The sequence below is a fragment of the Gymnoscopelus microlampas genome (assembly GCF_963454915.1).
Source record: "Gymnoscopelus microlampas genome assembly, chromosome: 10".
In the NCBI taxonomy this organism is placed as follows: domain Eukaryota; kingdom Metazoa; phylum Chordata; class Actinopteri; order Myctophiformes; family Myctophidae; genus Gymnoscopelus; species Gymnoscopelus microlampas.
Genome location: NC_139947.1, coordinates 4,344,772 through 4,357,948, shown reverse-complemented (window position 1 = coordinate 4,357,948; position 13,177 = coordinate 4,344,772). Strand labels below are relative to the sequence as shown.

General features: G+C 40.2%; 1 protein-coding gene across 1 annotated transcript in view; it reads left to right on the top strand.

Annotated features, from left to right (window-relative positions):
* The window catches only part of LOC311054051 (uncharacterized protein), a gene marked incomplete at its 3' end in the record, with an annotated part of 82,920 nt that overhangs the window by 23,615 nt on the left and 46,128 nt on the right, over positions 1-13,177 (top strand). The window contains exons 5-9 of the mRNA XM_084069931.1: positions 783-952; positions 1,046-1,266; positions 10,184-10,331; positions 10,731-10,840; positions 11,935-12,596. Coding sequence (XP_083926057.1) covers positions 783-952; positions 1,046-1,266; positions 10,184-10,331; positions 10,731-10,840; positions 11,935-12,596 — 1,311 coding nt within the window. The remainder of the gene's footprint in view (positions 1-782; positions 953-1,045; positions 1,267-10,183; positions 10,332-10,730; positions 10,841-11,934; positions 12,597-13,177) is intronic.

Genomic DNA, 13,177 nt, shown 5'->3' with positions numbered 1-13,177 from the left:
CAAAAGTTCAGAATCTAAAATGTGCAGTCTAAAAAATCTAATAACCTAAAACACAAATCTAAAATCCATTATCATTTAACAGTAGGCAGGCTTAAGGGGTTTATTCATAATGCACTTTTTCCCAGAAATGTAGTGGAGTCAAAAAGTACAATATTTGTCATGAAATGTAGTGGAGTGAAAGTTATAAATGTCCCAAAATACTCTTGATTAGTCCTCAAATGTAAGTTACTTTAGTAAAAGTTTGAGATAAAAATAATAATCAAACCAAAATAGCCGATCTACATGCAGCACGACACATTGTGTGCTTGTAAATCAGCTATTTACGGAAGGAAAGCACGTCCCTCTATGTCATCGGCCCCAGCCAATCACAGATTGGTGTTTCCACCAGCGAAGTAGGAATTTACCTAGCTCTGGTCCACTGTGCCAGGAGCAGTGTTATTCTATAGACAGATATAGATAGATATAACTACTCACCGAAACAAAGACAGTTTTATAATGTTGAAAGACTGTCCACGGTGGGAAACATCTCAGAACCTTTTATGTAAAATGCACTTATGGTCAGAAAATAAAATATGTCCTCCAGACGGAACATCTTTGATTGACTCAAGTGTGCATTCAGTGTCTGTTGGAGGGTGCAGGGTACCTGGACCTCTATGACTGGGCCATAGTCATATCATCCACATATTTACACTGGTCTGCTCCAAGAAGAAAAATAAAACAACAATGTATTTTAGTCATTTAAAAATCTTTTTAAAAATACATCTACCAAATTTACCCTGCAGATGTTACAAGGAAGGCCAGATTGGCTGATTTTGGAATAAGCAGACGGCTTGCCAAAGAACAAACAACATATTTCACCAGCAGTGCAGGAACACAATTCTGGATGGCGAAGGAGACCATTAACGATGGTAGTGAACAACCTGTACCGTATAAAAGAAGTGCTGACATCCAGGTTTGTTCTTATTCTGCTTGAGAACAATTTAATTAATGAAAACAACACATAGGCCTACTGTACTGTCACTAAATGTTCATGTTCATTCTAAAGGTGGCTGGGATGTTGTTATATTACATCCTGTCTGGAGGATACCATCCATTTGGTACTGGTGCTAGATGTGAAGGCAACATTCTGGATGGAAACTACAAACTGGACCATGTTCAGGATGTGGTTGCCAAGGATCTCATCGAGAGGATGATCAATGAAGACCCAGAGAACAGACCTACAGTGGAGGAATGCTTGGCTCATCCTTACTTCTGGGGAAATGAAAAGTATGAGAAAAAGTCAAATATTTTCCATTGTACACACAGTATTTTATTATACACTCACTGACATCTCAATGCTATCTATTCCTGTTTCTAGTGACTGATATTGTCCTTCTAAGACATTTTTTTTTTCCATTTAAAAACATATTTTTCATAAACATGTATTGAAAGATCGTCTCATTATTCATTAGAAGGACAATATCAGTCACCAGAAACAGAGACGTGTGTTTTAATGAGTCTAACATTCATTAGAAGGACAATATCAGTCACCAGAAGCAGAGACGTGTGTTTTAATGAGTCTAACATTCATTAGAAGGTAAATATTCAATTCAATTCAATTTTATTAAAGTGTCAAATCACAACAAGTTGTCTCAAGACACTTTACATGTACTTTACAATGTGACACAAACCCACACAACCAAAAGGGAGGACGAGAAGAGAGAAGATGAGAGGAGAGAGGGGGGAGGTGGGGAGGGGGAGGGGAGAGAGGATGACTATAGGGTGACTGAGTCTATACACTTCGGCTATAGGCTTTATCATAGAGAAAGGTTTTTAGTCTAGTCTTAAATATACAGAGTGTGTCTGCTTCACAGACTGAGACTGGGAGAAGGTTCCACAGCTGAGGTGCCTGAAACTTAAATGCTCTGCCTCCTGTTCTAACTTTTTTTGGGGTTTCCTGGAGCCGTATAAGCATTTTTTCATACTGTGGACGCAATGGTGTTCTGGCTGGTTCATAGGGCTCGATGAGTTCTTTGAGATATACTGGTGCCTGTCCATTGAGAGCCTTGTATGTGAGGAGGAGAACGTTAAACTCTATTCTGTATTTAACCGGGAGCCAGTGCAAAGAGGCCAATGAAGGAGTGATATGATCTCTTCTTCTGGTTCCTGTCAGTATGCGCGCAGCGGCATTCTGGACTGGTCCAGTAGGGGCTGAGAGTAGTAGGTTATCTCTCAATACTATCTCTGATAGTATTGATTTTACCATTGAAAAAAATCATGAAATCATTGCTGCTAAGGGATATAGGAATATGTGGATCAGTAGAGTCATGCCTTTTTGTCAATTTGGCTAGAGTGTCAAAAAGGAACTGTGGGCGCAAGAGGTCCTTGATCATCACTTCGGGTGGGTTAGCATAAGAACGTACGTAGGGCTGTCGCGATAATCGCATTAACCGCATACCGCGCTATTACAATTTCAAACCGCAAGGGGGCAGACAAACCGCACAAACCACAGCATCCCGCACAGCGCGCCCAAGAGGGCGCGCCTCCCGCCTAATACTTACATCCGGGGTAGCAGCACCTGACAGAAGCGCGCGACAGCGACACAAACATAAACAACATGGCAGGAGCAGCAGGTCTCGTTTCAAAGCGCAACGCAACATCGCCAGTTTGGAAATATTTTGGCTTTATTCCAAACGAAAATGGAGAGCCAGCTAACTTGGACGAGGCAGTGTGCAAAATATGCGGGAAGAAAGTGCCAGTTAAACGTGGAAACACATCTAATTTGAGGGCTCATCTTTCCTCTACTCATCCGTCTGTAGAAGCGGGTTTGCCAGCTGCAGCCCCGAAGAACAAAGCTCCTCAGGCCGGTGCCAGCCGACAGGTTGGGGTGGCTGAAGCATTTGCTCGTGTTACCAAATACAGCCGTGACAGTAAGAGGCATAAATGCCTTACAGCAGCGGTAACATCATTTCTTGTGGAGGAGATGGCTCCATTCAAAACGGTGGAGAAACCGGCTTTCAAATCCATGCTACAGAACTTCGACAAGGAGTACGAGTTGCCTGGGAGAACGTATTTCTCTGACACTCCTGTTCCCAAAAGGTACAATACATTAAAGGCATCAATCAAAAGTGAGCTCCAGAATATCGATTGCTTCTCCGCCACGACTGACATGTGGAGTAGTGTCAACATGACTCCATATATGAGTTTAACTGTGCATTATCTGACCAAGGATTGGGCGCTATAGTCACATTGCCTCGAAACCGTGTTTGTCCCTCAGAACCACACTGCTGAGAACCTTGCAGAGGCCCTGGAAAGAGCATTGGCTGATTGGTCTCTGGATGTAGATAAGCTGTCACGACGGACAACGGGGCGAATATCAAAGCAGCAATAAACGATAAGTTAAAATGGCCGTGGCTTAACTGCTTTGGACATCATTTACACTTGGCAGTCACAAACTCAATGGCAAAGAGCAAGGAGCGTACAGCCCGAGCAATGGGCCACTGTCGAAGCTTGGCCTCCGCGTTCTCCGTGAGCTGGTTGAAGAGAAGAGATCTGGCGAAAGCGCAGGAGGACCTCAAAATAACCCAACACTGCCTGATACAGGTAAAGCCCACTAAATAAAGTGTTTGTTATTTAGACTACAATTCATATTCACGTGACTATCACCGACAGTTATATATTCTAATTCCTTCATCTAATAAAATATATATAATAATATAAAAATAATGATGTAAAATGTAACTTAATGTTATTTAGTCTAATAATAATAACAATAATAATGCGCATTAAATATGTAAGCTAATTACCTTTATTATATTCTGTGCAGGATTGCGCTACAAGATGGGGCACGAAACAGAAGATGGTGGACAGAGTCTTGGAGCAAATGCCGGCTATCAAAAGGGTTTTAGATAACAAGAAAAACGAGCATCTAATTCCAACCAGGCAAGACATCTGTGTTCTGGAGTCTGTGAATGCAGCATTGAAACCTGTGGCGGAGTTTACGGACCTGCTGTCTGCTGAGCACTATGTTACTGTGTCATCAGTCAAACCTGTGCTGAATCTTCTGACTGAAACATATCTGGCACCAGCAGAGAATGACACCAACTTGACAAAGGACATAAAAAAAAAATGTGCGCCATTCTTGAGGAGAAGTACAAACCTGATCCCTTACAAGTCCTTTTGTCAAAGGCCTGTCTTCTGATGTAGAGGGAACGAAATACACACTCCTTGACGAGATGCTGGATGTCACTGACAGGCGTGACGAGGGAGAGGAATCATCTGTGCAAGTGGTCGCCGAGGTGGAGCCAACACCACCTCCTGCAAAGAAAAAGAGGAGTCTTGGAGACATGCTGAAGTCACCAACGGCCGCTCCCGTGCTGATCGTGCCCAAGAGAATTCGAGCAGAAACCGAGCTCACACGTTACCTACAGGAGTATCTGATTGACACCAACGATGATCCTCTTCTCTGGTGGCGTGAGAACCAGGCTAGATATCCTCTGCTTGCTAAGATCGCACGCAAGTACATGGTCATTTGTGCTACCAGTGCAGCATCTGAGAGAGTTTTCAGTACAGCTGGGAATGTCGTTACGCACCTACGTTCCTCTCTGAAACCACATAAAGTGAATATACTGGTGTTCCTTGCGCGCAACAAGGACGTGATGATCCAGGTCTGACTCTTATTAGTTTTTGCTAAAGAAGCCAATATTTCATGGCCTAGCCTGCCATAGCTATAGTGCATAATTAAATGGCTTTTGTTCTGGACTTATATTTTCATTTCATTAAGTAGTTTGTTATTTGCAATTAAAAGATTGAGCCTATTAGCCTACAGGGCATTATATTGAATATTTTTGTACGTTTCTGATCTTGTTTTATTTGTACAAATATGCACATTTTTGATTTCAGTAAGTCTAAGAGAGACAGATAAATGCAGGTTGTTAAAATGCACTACAATATATTGTATTGTTTTTTTTTGTTTTTTTTAACAAATACTAGGCTCCTTTTTAATTAATAAGACCAATGTTCTGTTCTTATTTGCACTTCGTTTTACATTGCATTAGTTTTGCACTATTTGTGTTTGACAAATACCTCATTCAATTAAGACTGATGTCTGAACTCTGAAGTGTCATGCTCCTTTTTTTATTTAGACCAATATGTCTGTTCTTATTTGCACTTCTTTTTATGTTACGGTATACATTTGTTTTGCACTATCTGTTCAAACAGACTGTTTGAAAAAAGTGTCGCGCACTTGCGCTGTTAGGCCATTGTTGGGCCTTGACTTTATTAGGCCTATTTTTGCACTTTAATAAATGGCCAAAACTGAAGACTGGTGTGTTCCATTTTTATTTGCATTTTAAACATTTGGCCTACTGCATTCGTTTTACACTGACATTAAATTAATGAAGACTAATTAAACATTTAAATACAGCTAATTGTTTAAAAACCTTTTGGGTGAAATGGCGAAACAATCATGACTGATTCAAATGAAAGAAGACCCTTCACAGCTAATAGAGAATTTTAAATGTTATGAATCGGTTCAGAATTGAATGAGTATGAGGCTATAGTTGAATGTGAATCTCTTTCTGCTATAAATATGCATCCACCGTTCTGCACGCCCGTTCTGCGCGCCCCTTCATGGAGTAGGCTACATATTTGGTACCGAATTAAAAGAAAATCAAACCGCAGAAACCGCATTTGGGGTACTGAATTAACCGACATAAAAGGAAATTAAGCCGCAGAAACCGCATTTTTGGTACCGAATTAACCGAAATAAAAGGAAATCAAACCGCACAAACTGCCTTTAGCGCGCAAACGGGCACGCGCGCGCTGTGGTTGGGAACTGCAATACTATTGCATATCGTGCTTCTGTGCCACTATATTGTACCGCTGTTTAAATTATGTAACCGTGACAGCCCTAAACGTACGTCCAGTCGTGAAGGTTACATTGTGCACAGATCTATTTTATAGTCCCAAAAGCATCTAACTCATCTGGCAAAAAATCCTTTACATTTAAAGCTCCCTCTGACTGGAACAATCTACCTGTTCACATTCGGTCAATAACATCTTTTAAACTGTTTAAAACTGCGCTGTCCTCTCACCTTGAGACTACCTGTTCATGCTTTGACTAATTATCACATTATACCTATTAACCAATGATCCATTTAAGTGATCTGTGTATTACTGTTGTAAGTGTTGTTGTTGTTGTGTTATTGTTGTATGTCCTGTTTTGTTTTGTTTTGTTTTGCCTGTTTGTTTTGTTTTGTTTTGTTGATGTTGTTTGAACTGTCTGTTAAATGTTGTGGCTAAATGTATGAAAAATGTATCTCTGTAATCTGTGGATCCCCTCGAAAACGAGATGGTACATCTCAAGGGGTTATTTCCAATAAAGAATTTCTATATATAATTTCTTTAGCGCGCAAACGGGCACGCGCGCGCTGTGGTTGGGAACTGCAATACTATTGCATATCGTGCTTCTGTGCCACTATATTGTACCGCTGTTTAAATTATGTAACCGTGACAGCCCTAAACGTACGTCCAGTCGTGAAGGTTACATTATACAAAGGTTCAGGCGGGGGCTTCGGTGGCTATAGCCACCAATGTTTTATCCAAAGCCACCAATAAATAAATAAATAAATAAAAAAGTGTTTTATTTTTTATTTATTTTTATTATATATCTATCACCCTAACCTAACCCTACCCCTAAGCCTAAAACCGAAATAAAATAACAAAAAATGGGGGGAAAAGTACCCAAATCCGCGAAATCTGCGGAAAAAAATGCGCGTGTGCGCCGGGGGGGGGGGGGGGGGGGGCACATGTGCCCGTTGCCTGCGGGGGATAAGCCCCCAACCTAGTAGAGACCTAGCGACGCGTCTGCAAAGGTCAGGTCTATTTAGAAGAGAAGTTACAGCTTCAGAAGATTAGCAGGCAGCATAAGCAGCTATTTTGTGGTCCCAAATATCTCCCTCTTCTCTCCTCTGCGTGGCCTTAATATATCGTTTCAGGGGCTCCTGACTCGGGGAACCTCCCTATCTCCTCCTTCTCTGAGGTTTCATATTCTGCTGTCTCATGCTATGATATCATTAGTTGTTGCCTTCTGTTGTCCCAGCGGACAACAGAAGTCACACAAACATGTTGATGTTCCCCCTTTGCCAATATGTAAATGAGATTAGCCTGATATCATCTTCACCTCTGTACACACTCTACATGTATTATAGTGGTGACCTTTTCCCTAGATTCACTGTCTTCTGGCTAAACTCTTCCCTTCCAATTAACCAATTAACATTGCCTCACTTTCACCAGCTTGTTCTCTCGCTACATAGGAATGAGGATCTGACTTCCAATTGTTCGCTGTCTCTCTGCTTCTATCCTTTAAGGCCAGAGAGATTGTCTGCGCTGTTTAACTCTTATTCTCCCACAGAACCTATGGTTGTTTTTGTTTTCCTCTATTAAGGATGAATAATAGGTGGCTCTGGCATTGCAGAGAGCCTTCCTATATATTTTAAGGCTGTTCTGCCAGGCTATACAGGATTCTTTCTGTTTGGTTGAACGCCATATCCTTTCAAGCTTACGTGACGTTCGCTTGAGATTTAGAGTTATACCATGGGGCTAGCCTCTCTTGCTTTATTACCCTCTTTCTTAAAGGAGCAACAGAGTCAAGCGTTGTCTGAAGGGAGCCTGTGACATTATCAACAAGGTGATCGACCTGCGAGGGACTATAAGTATAGAGATCTTCAATGGTGTTGGAATATACTGAGTTGATGGCTGATGGTATTGCTTCCTTAAATTTGCCCACAGCACTATCGGATAGATTTCTACCAAAGACATTTTTGTCCAATGGTGAGTAATCAATTCATGTAAAATCAAAAGTTATTAAATAGTGGTCGGAAAGGTTCTCATTATATGGGAAGACTATGAGATGTTCAATTTCAATACCATAGACCAAAACAAGGTCGAGGGTATGGTTGAACTTGTGAGTAGGTTTATCTACACACTGAGAGAGACCGATTGACTCAATTAATGAAATAAACGCTTTACTGGGGCTATCAGTTACTACATCCACGTGGATATTCATGTCGGCGGCCAAAATTATCAGAGTCTAGGACTAGGCGTGATAGAAACTCTGAGAATTCAGTGTATGCCCCAGGACGGCGGTACACTGTAACAAAGTCTTGAGGAATATGAGCATTTGTGTGACTTGGTGGAGTGGCTGTATTTAGGCAGACGTATTCTTGCTCACCCAGCCATGTTTCGGTATGACAAAGTAGATCAAGATGGTTGTCTGATATGATTTAATTTACCAATACACCTTTATAGCGTATAGATCTAATGTTCAGGAGTCCACATTTAATAATTTTGTTTTGTGGCACTACTGCATTTATTTTGATCTGTGCCAAGTTTTTATGCACAGCTCCTCGAACCCTTGGTTTCATATGCCTTGGGGGTCGAGTAGTTTCAATTGTTCTGATTTGTAGGGTAGGTGGCTGCTCTGGTGGAAGCACAGGTCATAGTTTATTGATAAACTCGTCTATATTTCTAGAGATGAGCGCTGCACCATCCCAAGTTAGATGTATGCAGTCTCTCCCCATCAGACCAGTTTTCCCCTCGAAGGTTTGCCAATGATTTACAAAGCCCACGTTATTAACTTAAATCAATATCACCAGAAGCAGAGATGTGTGTTTTAATGAGTCTAACATTCATTAGAAGGACAATATCAGTCACCAGAAGCAGAAACGTGTTTTAATGAGTCTAACATTCATTAGAAGGACAATATCAGTCACCAGAAGCAGAGACGTGTGTTTTAATGAGTCTAACATTCATTAGAAGGACAATATCAGTCACTAGAAGCAGAGACGTGTGTTTTAATGAGTCTAACGTTCATTAGAAGGACAATATCAGTCACTAGAAGCAGAGACGTGTGTTTTAATGAGTCTAACATTCATTAGAAGGACAATATCAGTCACCAGAAGCAGAGACGTGTGTTTTAATGAGTCTAACATTCATTAGAAAGACAATATCAGTCACCAGAAGCAGAGACGTGTGTTTTAATGAGTATAACATTCATTAGAAGGACAATATCAGTCACCAGAAGCAGAGACGTGTGTTTTAATGAGTCTAACATTCATTAGAAGGACAATATCAGTCACCAGAAGCAGAAACGTGTTTTAATGAGTCTAACGTTCATTAGAAGGACAATATCAGTCACCAGAAGCAGAGACGTGTGTTTTAATGAGTCTAACGTTCATTAGAAGGACAATATCAGTCACTAGAAGCAGAGACGTGTGTTTTAATGAGTCTAACGTTCATTAGAAGGACAATATCAGTCACTAGAAGCGGAGACGTGTGTTTTAATGAGTCTAACATTCATTAGAAGGACAATATCAGTCACCAGAAGCAGAGACGTGTGTTTTAATGAGTCTAACATTCATTAGAAGGACAATATCAGTCACCAGAAGCAGAGACGTGTGTTTTAATGAGTCTAACATTCATTAGAAGGACAATATCAGTCACCAGAAGCAGAGACGTGTGTTTTAATGAGTCTAACATTCATTAGAAGTACAATATCAGTCACTAGAAGCAGAGACGTGTGTTTTAATGAGTCTAACATTCATTAGAAGGACAATATCAGTCACCAGAAGCAGAGACGTGTGTTTTAATGAGTCTAACGTTCATTAGAAGGACAATATCAGTCACTAGAAGCAGAGACGTGTGTTTTAATGAGTCTAACGTTCATTAGAAAGACAATATCAGTCACTAGAAGCAGAGACGTGTGTTTTAATGAGTCTAACATTCATTAGAAGGACAATATCAGTCAGGCTTCAAGTGGTTAATAAAAACATAGGGGTAAAAGTTCCTTTCACACAAAGATTTGGCGGTCCCCCCTATAGTAACTCTGAGATCCCCCTAGGGGTTTAAACGTGTTTTAAAGTGAAATACCATTTTATGCCCCATTTTCAAAAATAGTGAAATTACCTGATTACATGCTCTCAACCTGTTGCATCACATTTTGTGAGTTTGTAGATCTGCTATTTTTGCTATCTATCTTTTTTTCTTTCTTTTTATTCATTTGTAATGAAATTGTCAACATATATTATGTCAGGTTTAAAGTAGTTAACAGTTTGATCTAATAGTAACTTTTCTACCAACATGTCCAACATGTTTTAAGAGAGATGGTTTCAGTATATTATTTTTGTTTTGTAAAATCTTGCAGGAGAGTAGAGTTCCTGAAACTGGTTGGAAATGAAGAGGAAGTAGAGAAATACTACAAAAATGCAGACCACCAGAACCTCATGGCAGGATTGCGCCAGCGTGCTGAGAAGGGACTGTTTGATGCATGGAAAGGCAAAATGAGAGAAAAGGTAACTAAAGCATCTTTAGAGGTTAACATGTGTCTTTATGTCTATTAGACTAGTCAAGGGTTCCCAAACCTTTCAGGCCCACGACACCCAAAATAATCATATTTGAACTGGAGACCCCCCAAAATAATCATATTTGAACTGGAGACCCCCCAAAATAATCATATTTGAACTGGGGACCCCCCAAAAAATCTTATTTGAACTGGAGACCCCCCAAAAAACATATTTGAACTGGAGACCCACCAAAAAAAACATATTTGAACTGGGGACCCCCCAAAATAATCATATTTGAACTGTGGACCCCCCAAAATAATCATATTTGAACTCGGGACCCCCCTGGGGATCCCGACCCCCAGTTTGGGGGTCTAGTTCATGTAATATTTAAGGTGTGTGTTTTTCCAGTTGCCACCCAAGGTGTTCCAGGGGATGGAGAAAAGGAGAGGGAAGACAGGATACTCTGAGAATGAACAATTGGAATTGCTGCGTTTCATACGCAATCTCCATCAGCACCAGTAAGTTGAATTTGATTACAATATAACAGTGTAGTCGCTCCCATTAATTTATAAGTACAAATATTATGTGTTCTAATGTGTAATAATTTCCCTGGGTGTGTAGTTCAAAGTGGGGTAGGATGTTTGTTAGAACTTGGTCAAGGTCACAATCAACAAAACTAGGTGGTAATGATCGGTAGGCTGCACATGTATAAAAATACAATTTAAAGACTTTTAAAGGAGGAGTTCACCCAAAAAATGACTTAATTTCTATCAATTGCACACCCCATGAAGCCTTGAATTCATGGATTTATTTTTGTTTTTGTGGCATTCCTGAGCCAATAATTTGATGACCGGGTGTGTATCCGGTAGGAGACACAAATAATCTACTTTGTGTCTCCTACCGGATACATTAGCCGGTAGGAGACGGGAATCAAATCATTGGTTTAGGAATGCCACAAAAACAAAAATAAATCCATGAATTCAAGGCTTCATGGGGTGTGCAATTGATAGAAAATAATTAATTTTTTGGGTGAACTACTCCTTTAAGACCTTTTTAATACCAAATTGGCCAAATTGTCAAATATTACATAAGAAAGAGGAAAATATTGTGAAAATAGCTGATCTACAAGCTCACATCGCCTCGCAGTAAGAGGCGAATAATGTGATGGGAACTGATAACTTCACACAGCCACAACACAAAGATAATACACACATTTTGTGTTATACATTTCTTTATCTTTTGTCTTCTCTGGCTCATATTGAAGCTTGTCAATGATTAGGAGCCATGAAGCTGAATTCAGTAATGTGATGTGTTTTATTACTTTATAAAGCAGCAGTTAGATGTCAGTGTGTTCAGTACTTTATAAAGCAGCAGATAGATAGATGTCAGTGTGTTCAGTACTTTATAAAGCAGCAGATAGATAGATGTCAGTGTGTTCAGTACTTTATAAAGCAGCAGATAGATAGATGTCAGTGTGTTCAGTACTTTATAAAGCAGCAGATAGATAGATGTCAGTGTGTTCAGTGCTTTATAAAGCAGCAGTTAGATAGAGATGTCAGTGAGTTCATCATAACATTTAGTGTTCAGTGATCACTGCTTTGTGTGTTTACAGTGCTGAGGCTGCTGCTGACATTGACCTGATGGAGATGTTTCCTGGTCTGTTTGACTGTGTCTACCTGTTTGCCCAAGACCAAGGCTGGAACACACGAGTCACCCTGAAGAAGATGTTCATGGCCACAAAAATAATCACATTGAAAAAACCACTACACACACAAAGAGAATGGAACAGAATCAGTAAAAGGTGGAGTCAACAGTTAGAGAAGCTTGCAAACACTCATGAGGATGACAAAGTTGTCAAAGTTGGGAATGTTGTGATGGGGAAAAGTGGTGAATTCCGCATCGCAAAGGAAAGTGATGGAACTGAGGTGTTCTTGGGGTTAAGAGATGATGGCACTGAAGTTGCAGTGAAGAGAATGACAACATTAAACTATGAAGTGCTGAAGAATGAGCCAGGCTTTTTACGTCTTCCAGAGCTTGCTGATCCTTCCATTGTACGATATGTGGACTATAAAGAGGATAAGAACTTTGTATACCTTGTGCTTCAGTTATGTGAATACACACTGAAAGAATATATCCAGTTAGGAAGTGAATTTCCTGGAGGCCGTCTTTGTAAACAGGAGATTGCACAACAAGTTCTCACTGGCTTAAAGATACTCCATCATCAGAATCCTCCAATTCTCCACCGCAATATCACGCCCTGGAATGTCTTCATTGGTAAGTTTTATGTTTATGTTTATTTAGCTTTCATCATGATCACAGGTTTATAAAGACAGCTGGCATTAAAAACACTGAAATATTTAGCTGATTACAACATTATACAACTTCCATCTTTATAAATCAAAAGTTCAGAGTAAAAAATGTGCAGTTGTCTATCTAAAAATCGAATAGAGCGCCGAAGTCGGATGTCACTGCCACTAGAGGGCGCTGTTTCACTGGTTCGTGGCTTTCATGTGTTGAAATCCCCATTTGGGAATCTTAGATCACATCATTTAAGAACTGTGCTCCAAACATAAACACACCACCCTGGCGTTTTTGTCAGGGGGGTGGCTCTGCATCGTTTATGATATTCATTCATATTTGATACAGCCTGTTTCTGGCGAAAATTGAAAAAATTCTGCCTTATAAAGTCTTAAGAACTACTACTTCCGGGTCTGAAATCACTGTCCCTATAACAGCCGTGTTCATGGGAAATGTAGTCTTTGGGTTGTTTGACTGGTTTCTAGTGTTTATATTGTGTTACTCTTTGGGTAAATGTGTACATTTACACCTTCAGTCGATGCTTCATATCCATATGA